The sequence below is a fragment of the Falco biarmicus genome, chromosome 4, assembly GCF_023638135.1.
Source record: "Falco biarmicus isolate bFalBia1 chromosome 4, bFalBia1.pri, whole genome shotgun sequence".
In the NCBI taxonomy this organism is placed as follows: Eukaryota; Metazoa; Chordata; class Aves; order Falconiformes; family Falconidae; genus Falco; species Falco biarmicus.
Genome location: NC_079291.1, coordinates 94,328,091 through 94,340,931, shown reverse-complemented (window position 1 = coordinate 94,340,931; position 12,841 = coordinate 94,328,091). Strand labels below are relative to the sequence as shown.

General features: G+C 47.7%; 2 protein-coding genes across 2 annotated transcripts in view; one reads left to right on the top strand and one right to left on the bottom strand.

Moving 5' to 3' along the window:
- Positions 1-3,905: 3,905 nt before the first annotated feature.
- Positions 3,906-10,662, bottom strand: LOC130147660 (2-epi-5-epi-valiolone synthase-like). Its single transcript, XM_056335099.1, has 5 exons — positions 10,493-10,662; positions 7,527-8,160; positions 5,625-5,858; positions 4,676-4,928; positions 3,906-4,006 (listed from the first exon to the last, which is right to left on the bottom strand). The coding sequence occupies exons 1-5, from the start codon at positions 10,660-10,662 to the stop codon at positions 3,906-3,908; spliced, it is 1,392 nt and encodes a 463-aa protein (XP_056191074.1).
- Positions 10,663-10,938: 276 nt separating this feature from the next.
- Positions 10,939-12,841, top strand: part of LOC130147659 (uncharacterized) — a 38,078-nt gene continuing 36,175 nt past the window's right edge. The window contains exons 1-2 of the mRNA XM_056335098.1: positions 10,939-10,972; positions 12,587-12,724. Coding sequence (XP_056191073.1) covers positions 10,939-10,972; positions 12,587-12,724 — 172 coding nt within the window. The remainder of the gene's footprint in view (positions 10,973-12,586; positions 12,725-12,841) is intronic.

Below are 12,841 nucleotides of genomic sequence, written 5' to 3'. Positions count from 1 at the left end.
TTGGAAGGCTGGGCAAGCGCCTGGCTCTAGTGTGGAGCCCGGCCTGGGAGCGCGGTGCTCGCCCCGCGGGAGCTGGGCTGGGTGCTGGCAGGGGCACCCCAGACCCCCAGGATGCCCTCTGGGCTCTGAGCGGGGTTTGGTAGATGGGGCACGCGGCTCCGGGGACCCCGGGCTCGCTCCAGTGCTTTGCCTGCTCTCTCGCTGTTCAGCAGTGCCTCTCCAGAGCTCGCCGCTCCCGCTGCCTTCCTCCTTCCCACCTTCCATCGCAGCAAGTTAGACATTAATTAAAAGAGCGGGGAACAGCACACTCTTGTGGGGCTGCATCCTTCCCAGCTGGCTGCAAAGCTCTGACGAGGGCAACCTTCCCGCGGCGGGCATGGACCTGCTGCCCTGATGATTTTGGCGGCGTCCCAGCGGAGGTGGCATCCCCATGGCACCGCGTTGGCTCCATCCGGGCACAGGCCAGCGAACTCGCCTCACTCTCAGGCGAGCTGGGGTTTAACGCTGTCATTTGCAAACTGTTTTCTCTGAGCGCAGCGTGTTGTTGGTACCGGCTCCCGGCAGACAAGCACCGAGCAGCTGAGCACGTGTTGCACTGTATGTGGAATGGGGCCGTTGCAGCACTGTTTGTTTAGCTACTTTAAATACATTTAGTCAAAATCTTTTAGTGTCTTCAAGACTCTGCCCTGATTCTCATTTTACATTGGGTACACGGAACATCACTATTGACTGGACATGAGTAATAACTGCCTGGACAGTCCTTTTATTAATTACAGAATGGTTTGGGTTGGAAGGGACCTTATTTAAAAATATTAGAGCTCATAACATTTCCCTTTTTTTTTTTTTTTCCTGCTGAAAAGTGGCTTGAGAACGGTCAAATAATAAAACAATTTCTTGTCCCCTGACCACCAAAGTAATTTTGTTCAAACAAATCCATGAAGAATTTGTGCTGCAGAGAACCCAGCTGGGTCCCGTTCAGCTTTCCGCTTTTCTCTTTGGAGTAATGTGTCACTGAAGGTAATAGGAAAATAAGCAGAGATTTTAGGTCTAATGATAGTAGTTCCATTTGAATAAGCAGGAATTAAATAAAAACTGAATAAATGGAAAAGAATTAAATTCTTGCTAGACACACACAAAAAATAATCCATGCACTGCAAACAATGAGGTGTATTTTAAAAAGTCGCTGTTTTATTAATAACACTTTTCACCTCCTTTCCTTGATCTTTCCATGACAAGCCTGGCTGAGGCACTTTTTATCAGACACTGAAGCAATTTAGCTGCTGTCATATGCCTTTTTTGATACACACGTATTAGTCACACAGCCATTTTATGTTCTTTAGCATATTTTAGTATATAATTAAAAATGTGGCTGTCTGCTACTAAGCAACCAAGCACGTCAGGGGTTGATTGTATTCTGTCACCGACAGCAGAAGGAAGGGTAAAAAACAATAATCATGTGTTCATTTTTCAGTCTTAATTGTGCTCCAGCTCCTTTGATATGTTGTTACACACACAGCCTGGCTCCTGAAGACGGAGGCAAAGCCACTGTGTGGGAACAGCTGGCAGGTGACCCGCAGACACGTCACTGTCACTGATAGCACGTCAGTCCTTGATGTTGGGCTTTTAACGTGCAGGTGTGGTTTTGCGACTCTTCAGCTGGACCCTGGTACGATGCTGCTTGGCTTCCCATGGGACTAAATGCCTTTGGGCTCCTGAGAGTCTCCCTGGACATTTAAAATGAGCAACTCAAGTTGATGTTTGTCTTGATTCTCCTCCCTGTAAGTAGGTGGGAGTAGGACTGCGGCACTGGAGGACACGGTTGGCAACCAATAATCCTGTGCTTCATTCATTTCTAGAATATGATGTGAAAAATGGCCCATCCAGCTCCTGGAGAAGGAGGTAAACAGCTCCCGAGTGTACCCAGGTGATCACTGTAAATTTTGGGAAAGGGAGAGGAGCACCAGAGCTACAAGTGTCTGGTCCCAGGGCACCTCCGAGAGGTGGCCAGCGCTAGGTGGGAGGAGGGGAGCACGCACCTCCCCTCCTGGAGCGTGTTGGCATGATGCCCCTCAGCACTGCTGCCCGTGGGGCTCCCCCGCACCCCCAAGGAGTTCAGGTCCTCACCTAGTCCTGCAGTCGCACCGTCCCCTTCCGTTTTAGAGAGAGGCTGACAGTGCAGGTGACTGCCCTGCAAGTGGGAGTGATGATGCTGATTCAGCCGGCTGAATGAACCAATGTTTGATGGTCTGGAAGAGGGACAAAATTTCACTGGTACCCTCAGCCACAGGCTTATTTAGCTCAGGGCTTTAGGGGTTGATTTCTGTGGGAAGAGGTGGCTCTGAGGATGTGCTTTTACGCTGTTTTCTGCGAGGGCCCTGCGAGAGGTCTGCTTGGTAAGGTGGTACCATCTGTGTGAAACCCCATCCTGAAGCTAGAGAAGTGCCTGGCTCTGGGGAAGGGCCAGGGAAGTCTCTTTTCTGAGTACTTTTAGGCACATCTTCTCTAGGCTCAAGAGGAAAAGGGATTTACTATATCAATTCTATTCCTCCCCTCTCCTCCAGTGCCTTTCTGTCTCTCTAGCACGTGCAAAGGTACACAGGCATGCACGGCAGGCAGCAATGGAATCATTAGTTTGAAAGTTTTTGTTTTAATAGCTTTTATTACTTCAGTAAAACAGAAGCCAGCACATCAGCACAAACTAGTATGACATAAGGAAAAAAAAAAACCAAACCCGCCCTAAATAATTCAAAGGCTGTTTGTTGGTTGTGATTCCTTTGATTTAACCTCCAGGGAGAAGGATGGCATTACCTTTACATTTTTCCCAGCCAGCATCTGATATATAATCTGCTCTGAGTCTGCCAGGGTCCTGAGACATGACACTGAGGCTGCTTGAAGATGATAAACTTACTTGGGGTCCCCTGATTTCCCTTGGTTTTCCCTCGCTGACCTTATTTACCCGGAGAGCACTGAGATGGGGATGGAGCCCTGGCCGGCCAGGTGTGGGGAGGCACACGGCAGGTTCTCCGTGGGGATGCTCCATGGGGATGCCCGGGTTCTGCAGTACAGCCTGGAGCTCAGCTTTGCTCATAGGCAATGCTGATGCAAATCGTGCTGTATCGTCACACCAGTGGCCTGCAGGGGTTACACAGTAAAACCACCACTATGCATTTTGTCAGCAAGATGAGTCTTGCCAGCATGTCCTTAGTATTTAAGAGTCCCTAGACCTAGGAGTGCTGTCAAGATACAGCTTCCATCGCGCTTCACAGCAGCGATGTCTGCTGATCTGTGGCTACCTGATCGTGCCTGTAATCTCTGTGGCGTTCCCTTACCCGGGGAGCAAAGGCTGGCAGCTGCATTTCTTTTTTTGCTAGTTGAAATGAGCTGCGAAAACAAGAAAAACTCTGAGTTTCAAAACCAGTGAAGGAGATAACCCACTTCAAATATTTTCTATAGCATGGAGATTTAACGTGGTGCTGTCAGGATGCCCCGCTTCTTTTACGTGGTCTGTGAGCCAGGTACAACTACTGACTTCAGGGGTCCAACAACAAGCAATAGTGGGACTGGAGCTGCGCGAGGCCATGGCAGCCCCCAGGTTGGATTCACAAAGGAATGAGCAAATGCCGCTCACTTTGCCCAGTGGAGACAGCTTGCTATGAACTACGCTATGGGCGCTTGGTTTCACTTCTGAGCAATCACTTCTTGAGCACTAATCAATTCCCTTCCACACAAAGCAATTGAGTAAACCAGGACAGATGCCAACAGTCGTCTTGTTCCACGCAGCTCTGGGGGGTACGTGGTTTCACAGGTGCTGCCTTATCTTGTTGAAAATTCAGTCCTGCCCACTAACTTACAATGTTAAACAACTCCATGTGTGGGGCAGGACCATCAGCTGGGTCTCGCAGCTCTCAGACAGCAGCTGGCTCTTCTTCCAGCACCGTCTTGCAGTCTCTGACCCACAGCTTGTATGCTCTTTCCAGGGTCTCTTCACTAGTGTCATTGAATATCTCTGTAAAATAAAACTTGTAGTTGATAAAGTGTACAGGAAAGATTTTCCTGCCTGCATACTCTGACTCACTAGGGGGGAGAATAGCTCCTCCAAACAGTTTATGGGAGTCTGTTTTCTGGTGAGTGTGTAGAAACTGAGCTCCATGGGAAAAGGGTGAATAGATACTGATGAAGAGATCGCAACCTGGTCCTGTGCATTGCTGCTGTGTTGGGGGTTTGTTTGTTTTAAATCTTACGAGTAAGAGTGTTTCACCCCAGATACTGAACAGATACTACTTAGTTTTCAAGTATTAGTTCTAGGCACAGTAATACATTAAATTCCTTTTGCCAAGGATTATTTCACAAATATTTTCAAGTATAACAAAGGAATGGTTTTTCCCTGATGACGTTGCTGGTTTGTCTGCTAGAGCGCTGCATTTAGACCCTGGTCTGCCAACATGTTTGCAAAGTGACTTGGTCAGTCATAATGCAATTAATTAGAGCTCAGTCCTTAACTGTGTTCTGGTGGTTACACACAAGACAAGGCTTCTGTCTCTGGGTGGGCTTATCAAGGTGTTAAACCCAGAAATGTACAGCTGCAGAGCTACAGGGCGCATTTTCCAGCACGTCACTGTGCTGGGATGCCCGCTGCCCCCCAAGTGCCCGCTCCTGGTGCCCCTCGCCGCAGTACCTGCCACGCCGAGGCCGGTGGGGAGAGGCATCCGGGGCTGCCCCCCGCTGTGTTTCAGCCGCTCCACCAGGGCTCTCTTGATGAGGGGCCAGCTGCAGCCGCCGTGCCAGACCGGCAGCTCCAGGCCCCTCATGCACTGGATGATCTGCTCCTTCTCCTCGGCGCTGATGAGTCCCCGTGTGTGGGCGACGTACGTCATGAATGCCATGTCCACGTTCACTGCTTCTCCGTGCATCAGCGATGGCAAAACCCTCTGAAATGCAGAAAAGACAGGTGGGAGAAAAGGTTTCAGTTGACAAACAGTAATTATTTTTTTTTCCTAAAAGTGCTCCTGAAAATTGACATTTAACTCACAGCAGCAGAAGTACAGATTTGCTGGATGTTAGCTTCTTGTGATTTATGGTCTGCAAAGGATGATTTATTTTATGTGTGGTGAATTGCATGTAAAATCGCCCATAGGGATCAAGGATCTAATTCTCTTCCCATTCAAATCACTGATGACAAGCACCATGGGATGGAGGGAAGAGTTCTGCATCTTGCGTAAGGTCTGGTCCTCCCCCCTCATTCCTCAGTGGCAATTTCTCCCCAGTAATATGGGCTATGGTCTCCACGCCTTTGCACTGTTACAGCTCATGTGGGTGATTTCTAGTAGCTTCATTGAAATCTGGTTGTCTTCGTGCTTCAGTAAATGCCTGGTAAGCAGCAATAACTGTCCTGTGGTCTGAATAGGAACACGGGTGCAGGTGTGGGTGGAATGGGGCAGGGAAAGGGGTCTCTTTATCCAGCAGGACCAGGCTGGATGTGTTGGGTGATCTGAAGGTAGCATGTGCAAATCTGAAGTGTAGCTCAGCTCCTTTTGCACAAACTTTTCATGCTGCTGATTGAAAACCTTTTTTTTTTTTTTTTTTTCCAAAAAAATAGATGTTGCAATATAAAAGCTGTCACTCACCATTTCCAGCTCTGGGCTTATAAGGTGACCAAAATCAACCAGTCTGTCCAGGTCGTCCTCCCAGAGATTGGGAGCCAGCTCTTCCAACATCGTTTCAATAGCAATCCTGGTAGTCTGCAGTGCAGCATCCCTGTGGTCAGCAGAGCCACTACAGGACTGGAACTTGGTGTCCAGCAAGTATTTTCCGTGTCTCTTGAGCAGGTCAAACAGCCCTTTGTGTTTCATGAGTGCCATCTAGGGCAAAGAACAGAAGAGGTGAGCAAAAGTAATTATGTGATCCTTCTATGTGCTGTTGTAAACGAGTGTTTCAGTAGGCTGGACTCTAATATCATGTTTTACACTAGCAATACCTGCACATCTGGTGCAAAGGCAAGTTCTGCCTCTGCAGCCTGAAAGAGTATTTCTGTAAACACAATTCCTGGTTAGCATGTATATGTCTGGTGTATAATCAACAGATCTCTAGGGAATGTGACCTGGTGGTGTTACACATTGTCAGGTATGGTAAGTGAAGATGTATGCAGAAGGCAGTGCAGAAATGCCCAGTGGGGCTCTGGTAAAATGACAGAGGTGATGGGGGCACTGGTGGGCAAGTTCCCTTGCTACTGGGCAGCTCTGACCACGTTGTGTGTTTCCTAGAGGCTCCAAAAGCCCAGCAGACAGTTTGTAACAAGCTCTGGCTATTCGTGTGCCTGGCAGAAGAATCCCGATGGTCTCAGCCAAACGGTGGCCAGCCCAAGGGCAGGAGAGCGATCCCTAGGATTACCCTCATCTACTCCCTGGGATTGTTCTGTGGGCAAGGGAAGGTTAGGAAAACACCACAATATAGAAAATATGAGGGTTTAGGAGTGGTTTCATAGTTAAAGTACATATTTTTTCACCCCCCTGACTCGGGCATTAGCCCTGTCCTGCAGTCGGGAATGGTGACCTGCATGTTTCCCAGTGCCTGCCAGAGACCTCCAGTTATGGAGAGTTCCCACTGCCCAAGCTCTGAAAAATGCTACTGATGAACTCATCTCCAATAGTAATAATACTCTTTAATGGCTTGAACTCTACTTTATCAAAAGTTTTCAAAGCTCTTCAGGCATAAAACCATTTACTGTACACCTTCCAGGTAATTTTAGAAGTAGAATTTGACTCACAGGAGATTGATTGACTACACTCAACATACCCAGAGAGGTAGGTGCAAATTATTAATCCCCAGTATAACGAGCCTCAGATTCTCTGCCAGCAGTTCATTTTAGAGTGCTATGGATCAGCCTCAACGGGAAGATGTTTTCTTCCCTGGTTGTGCTGTGTCTATGTCTGGCCTTGAGTTTTGGAGTTTACTCCGGAGGGTTAGCACTAGGCACTGTGTAAGGGATATTCAAACAAGTTCAGCAGCTGTAAAAAGCTGTGTAGGCTCAATGACAGTTAAAAGTCCCTGTGAAGCCTTGATGGTCCACCTTTGTTTCTGTATGAGTTTATACAACTTTATATAAAGTGGTGGTTTATACAACGCCATGGATGTGATGGACATTTTACCAGCATTGCAGCCTTTCAATACTTAGAGGGGACTTATAAGAAAGATGGGGACAGACATTTTAGTAGGGCCTGTTACAATAGGAGAAGGGGTAATTCTCTAAACTAAAAGAGAGGAGATTCAGGCTAGATATAAGGAAGAAATTTTTTACGATGAAGGTAGTGAAACACTGGGACATGTTGCCCGGAGAGGTGGTAGACACCCATCCCTGGAAACATTCAAGGCCAGGTTGGATGGGGCTGTGAGCAACCTGATCTGGCTGAAGATGACCCTGCTCACTGCAGGGGGGTTGACTAGGTGACCTTTAAAGGTCCCTTCCAACCCAAACCATTCTATGATTCTATGTGTTCAGTTTTGAAAACTGCAGTTGTAGAAGTTCATACCTTTAAAATTTCACCAAGGCCATTGGAGATGTGTCGCCGAGGAATGCTCTGAATGAAGGATCTATCCAGGAAGCTCGCTACTGGGGGAGTGTAGCCCCCGAGCTTGTTCTTACACTGCAGAAAATTCACCCCGTTCTTTGCCCCCACGCTGGCGTCAACATAAGACAGCAGGGTGGTGGGGACCCGAATGTAAGGGGTTCGTCGCCTGTAGAGCGACGCGGCCAGTCCTACGATGTCCAGACAGACGCCGCCTCCGATGGCAATGATGGGCTCGGTTCGCCTGTCAATGCTGAAGTTCTGGACTTCTTGCAAGATGTTCAAGACGAGGTCCATGGATTTTGTTTCTTCGGTGGTAGGCAGGGCAAGGATTTTGTGCTGAACATTATTCTCTTCAAAGTATTCTCTGACTTTGGAGCCATAAAGTTCATCAACGACTTCATCTATGACAACGAAGCGCCGCAGCTTCCTTTTGCCACTGGTGGCTAGCTCTAGTTGCTGGGGGTCAGTAATGTGACCCCAGAGCAGAGTAGTGTTAGAGGGATCCAGAATATTGTATGTTTCTACCACTTTGTAGCAAAAATAAATGGGTGCTTCAATTGTCCAGGAGACACCGCCTTCCGAGATGCTTTCACCTCTGGCAAGGATCAGAAAACACTGTATGAAATCACCGTATTCCTCTTTTTGTACTTTGCGTGTCTGAACTAGTTTAAGGATGTAGCCGGGAGGTGGGGAATGTGTGCTCTCCTGCCCGTGCACAGGGAACGTGTGGGGCTGTGAGGGTGGGACGGCTCTCCTGGGTGTCAGGGCTCAACTGCTTTAGTACTGGAGAAACGCTCCCACCTCTTAGTGAACGGGCATATGGCTGAATTTCTACATGGTGATGATAAGATAGAGAGCAAGAACAGCTGGAGCATGTTGTTCATGGTGGAAGTTGAAAACCCCAGCAGAAAACCCCAGACCAACCATTTCATCTGCTACACAGGGAGTGGGGAAGACATGGTCAAAATTTTCCAGAGTTTTTATGGAGGAAACATCCTCTGCTGGGTATATCTGGGCGATAAGAGTTGGTTTATTCATGTCTGTCTACACACAGCCACACACCCACATATAAAATAGTGTTTCTACAATGCTCCAGTTGAAACAGTGGATCTCTCTACCTCGAAACAGGTATGGTAGAAATAGGAAGTGCTCCCAGACAGGGAAAGAAAATTATTTGAGGGTTGGGAAGATGTCCATACTGGAGTTTTAAAGGATAAATAAAAGCCTACAAAGCCAGCATGTAGTAACTATCTAAACCAGTGAAGAACACAGCCCTATGACACAGTTATTACTTCTATGGGGCAGAGGGGGGCAGGGGAAAAACAAGTGGCTTTGTTAGTTTGTTGGCAATCAAGAAAGGAAACTGCTCCCCTCCACCCCCCCAGGAAAAAAAAAAGAAGCAACAACAAAAAAAACCCAACCCAAAAAAACCCCCAGAACATGCATTTTAAATTAAAAAAAATCAAAAAAACTGCAACATGCATTTTAAATAAGACTTCTTGAGCCGCAGTTGGGTAAAAGTTGAAAGTTTCTGTGAACCTTTGTTGGTTTTGGTTTTTTTTTTTCAAATAGATTTCCCTACATGCCCGATTTCTTTCCACATGCCTGAACTTTCTCTTGTAAGTCTAAGTAGATGCTTCTCTGCTTTCTTTACCAAATTGCCTCTAAGTCTGTCCTTAACCTTTTTTAAAGTGTTAAAGAAAACCAGTCAGGATTTATACCTTCAGGAAATTTTTTCTGGGCATTTAAAAGGCACTGTTACAAAAAGATCACCATGTACATTGTAATGCATCAAGTATATACCTTATAGCTGTACTTTATCTGCACGTGCATCTGCCTCTGGCATGTGACCCTTCTTAAGAGACAGGATGGATTTGAATGTTTGTTGGTGGAATCATTTTCGGGTGCCAGGTGGCACAACTAGCACCCATTGCAACCCCTCTGCTGTAGGAAAATAGTAGTGAATTTGAGGCTGAACATACCCTTGTTGAAGCGTATGTCAGCTGAGGGTGTTTCGGGGTGTGCTCTGGGCCCTAGGTCCAGCCTGCTATGGGCTGAGGTCCAGCAGCATGCCTTTGGGTCTGCTAAAGCCCTGTTCTCTCTGCTGCAGCCCTGCCTGAGCATCACTTCTGCACAGCCACTGCCAGCGCTGGTGAAGATCCCTCTGACCTGACTAAGAAAAGGATTAGACCTGTGACATTAAAACCTGAGTATGACAAATGCTAGAAAATGTCTGACAGGCAAAACATCGCCATATTAAGGAAGTCCTGCATCACAAATGAGGGTCCATGTGCTCATGAAACAGATTATTCTGTAATTTAAGGATAATTAACTGGACAGATGTAATACCAGCAAAGAACTGCATGTATCCCTGGGGGAAATTTGTCTCTCTCCTCTGTCTGAAGCAGCACTAGGTGACTTCTACGGTTTGAGAGATGCGTTATGAGTTTTGCTCTTGTCAGTGACCTACTGTGTTTGTTTTTTCCATCTAGGCATTTCGTTTATCTGTCACCACCTCTATCAATGCATCCTTCTCCCATGCCCGGCCATGAGCTTTTGCACACAAAGATTTCTTGTAATACGGGGAGGGGGGAAAAGCCCAACTGCAGCATTCAGAAGTCCCTGCGTAAGCTTTTCAGAAGTTTAAAGAAACTTCCCACCTACAAAAATTGAGGCTGTTGATAAAATTCCCTCTGTAACTTTGCCAGGTCATGCCAAGGAGAACAGCAAATACCTGTGCTGCCATATTGCCCCCGTGTTGAAGCCCACTTTCACAGGGGTGTACACGTAACGGTGGGGTTAAGCTGCAACAGCACATAAGATGTTTTTTCCATCTGAGATACGTGCCACCGGGGAGGCGGCCCAGTTTGGCCAGCCAGAGCCGCCCAGCGCAGTCGCCAATGACCAACATGGGCTCCCATACTTACATTTTCGCTTCGGAGAGAGTGACCTTGTCCTCGCAGTCGGAAAGGGCTTCTCCCTTCTTGATCCGGCACCACGTGCTTTTGACTCGTACCAGCTGGAAGTCTGTCTGCTGGGGCTCCTGGGGCAGGGCGGCCGGCGCCACCGGAGCAGAGGCCTCTTCCGACACTGGCATCTTCCAGAAGTTAAGATCTCCCTGTTAAGGGATCTCCTGTAACCGGGTGCCTTTGAGGTGCTTTTTAAAGCCTCCAGGTGACCAAGGTGTTGGAAGGGGAGGTCTCGTCTCCATAAGGAAGACCAATTACAAAACTAAGATTATCTAATCTAGGATGCATGTGAAGGGTGGTAGGAGCATTTGAAGACACGTGTGAGTACCAGGATGGGGTTGTATAATCAGCCGGTTTTATAATGCTCCAGAAGTACAATAGGAGTGCATGCATTAACTTCCGACATGATGCCCTACAGCAAATTTAAAGTTATGAAAGGCAATTTGTGTGATTCTCCAGGACTTTCAGGAACCTCCTTTGCTGTGCGGAGCCTCTGATGTGGCTGTGGCTCTAACCCGCCCCTATGGGGTAAGATGGGAGCAGGAGCATGGGGACGGGATCGATACCAGCTGGTTAAACCCCTTTTGAGCTGACATTCCTGGGATTCTCTTGCATTGGGAAAGAGAACGATTTCTTTGTCGTTGTTGATTTTAGTTTTTATGATGGTTTTAAAAAAACAATCAGAGAGAGTTTATTTCCCGAAGGGCTGTTTTGGGGGATGAGCTGAGTTTTGATCCGTTCGCTCAGCCACCTGCCAGGGGCTCTGAGATGCTGAGCTTTCACCGTGGTGCAGTTACTTCAGGATCAGCAGTGTGATCCAGGCAGTGGTATCTGGGCCTTGATGACCCTTGCCTTTTGGGTCCTGTGTTTTCCTGCAATTGTCACCGATGTGTCTTACTGAGAGTATGCCAGATCTGCCCCCACCCCGCAAACCTGGGGTGACCCCATCTCCCTGACCCAAAGGCATGTTGACTCCGTAGGGTGGGCTCAGCCAGAGGGATGAATTCCCTTTCTGTAGGAAGCAATGGCGTGGTGGGGGCTGGTGGGGGGCCTGTGCTGGTGACGGCAGGCAGCACCCTGCTCCCCACATGACTGAGGGATGTGCAATTCACCTTTCCGTATGATCTTCCAGCTGGGGCTTTCAGAGGGTCCCAGGCTCAGCTGGCCACAGCAAACACTGCCTTGGCATACAGCTCTGTGGGCCGAGCACAGGGGAGGACCTTCCTTTGATTTTACCAGCAGTGGCCAAAGGTACAAACCTGTCTTTCCCACCTTCTTGGCCGTGTTTCTGCAAGCTGTTGTTTTTCAGAAACAAAAATCACGAAAACCAAAAACAGGCGTAAAAGCAGAGGCTGGAAAAAATGGTTCTTCAGGAGCCTGTTGGACAAGACCACTTCATGGCATTGGAGGCTTAATAGCAGCCAAACTCACTTAGGAACCTACATTTATCTCAAAATTAATTTTGGGAAAGTGCTACAAGAATGAATTCTAAAGCCATGTAGCCCTGCTCCAGGAAGGGTAATAACTCCTAACATCCAGTTGTCACTGCTGGCTTCATCACCAGATGGCAAAGAGTACAGACTGTTATCCCTATTTGAGAGAAGAGGAAAACAGAGTCATCAGAAGAGAAGCAACTTGCCCAAAGTCACCTCCAAAGCTGGTGGAGGGTGGATTAGAAGGTGTGCTGAAGCTCTTAGCCTGTTTACCAAATACTCATCTGAAATGTTAACTCCCAATCCAAACACAATTTGGATTGCTTTCCACAGAGACTGCAGGTCTAATGCAGTTTGTTGTTTACTAAATCATAAGATGGAATAATCTTACATATGCAAGGACCCCTGTCCTTTTCATCTTGTTTATTTGTTTTGATTAATAGCAATCCACTGAGCATTGGGACTTACTTTATTTGCCTTGCTTTTACTCTTTTTGTCCTGTGTGTTTACTTATTTTCCATTTATACTTCCCTGTTCTATTCTGAGAGCATGAAAATGTGTTCTGTTTCATTTTAGAAGCTGACAAATTGACTTTCCAATGTCTCTCTGCTTGCCATAGCTGATGACTGCCATGTCATTGTACCACCCGTCCTGCAGAGGGGCTGCCAAGAGCCTTGCAGCGAAGACCTGCCCCCCCCCGCCCCCAGCCTGTTCGCCCCCTCTGCCCAGCCCCGGGCACTCTCGGGACACTTTGCAGGTACGTTGGGTTGGTCCTTGACTGAACAAGCCCAAGGTGATACATCCCAGAGGTGAAAGATGCTGTTTGGGTTATGGGGTAGTCCGTGTTTCCTCACTAGCCTCAGTTTGTGTTTCG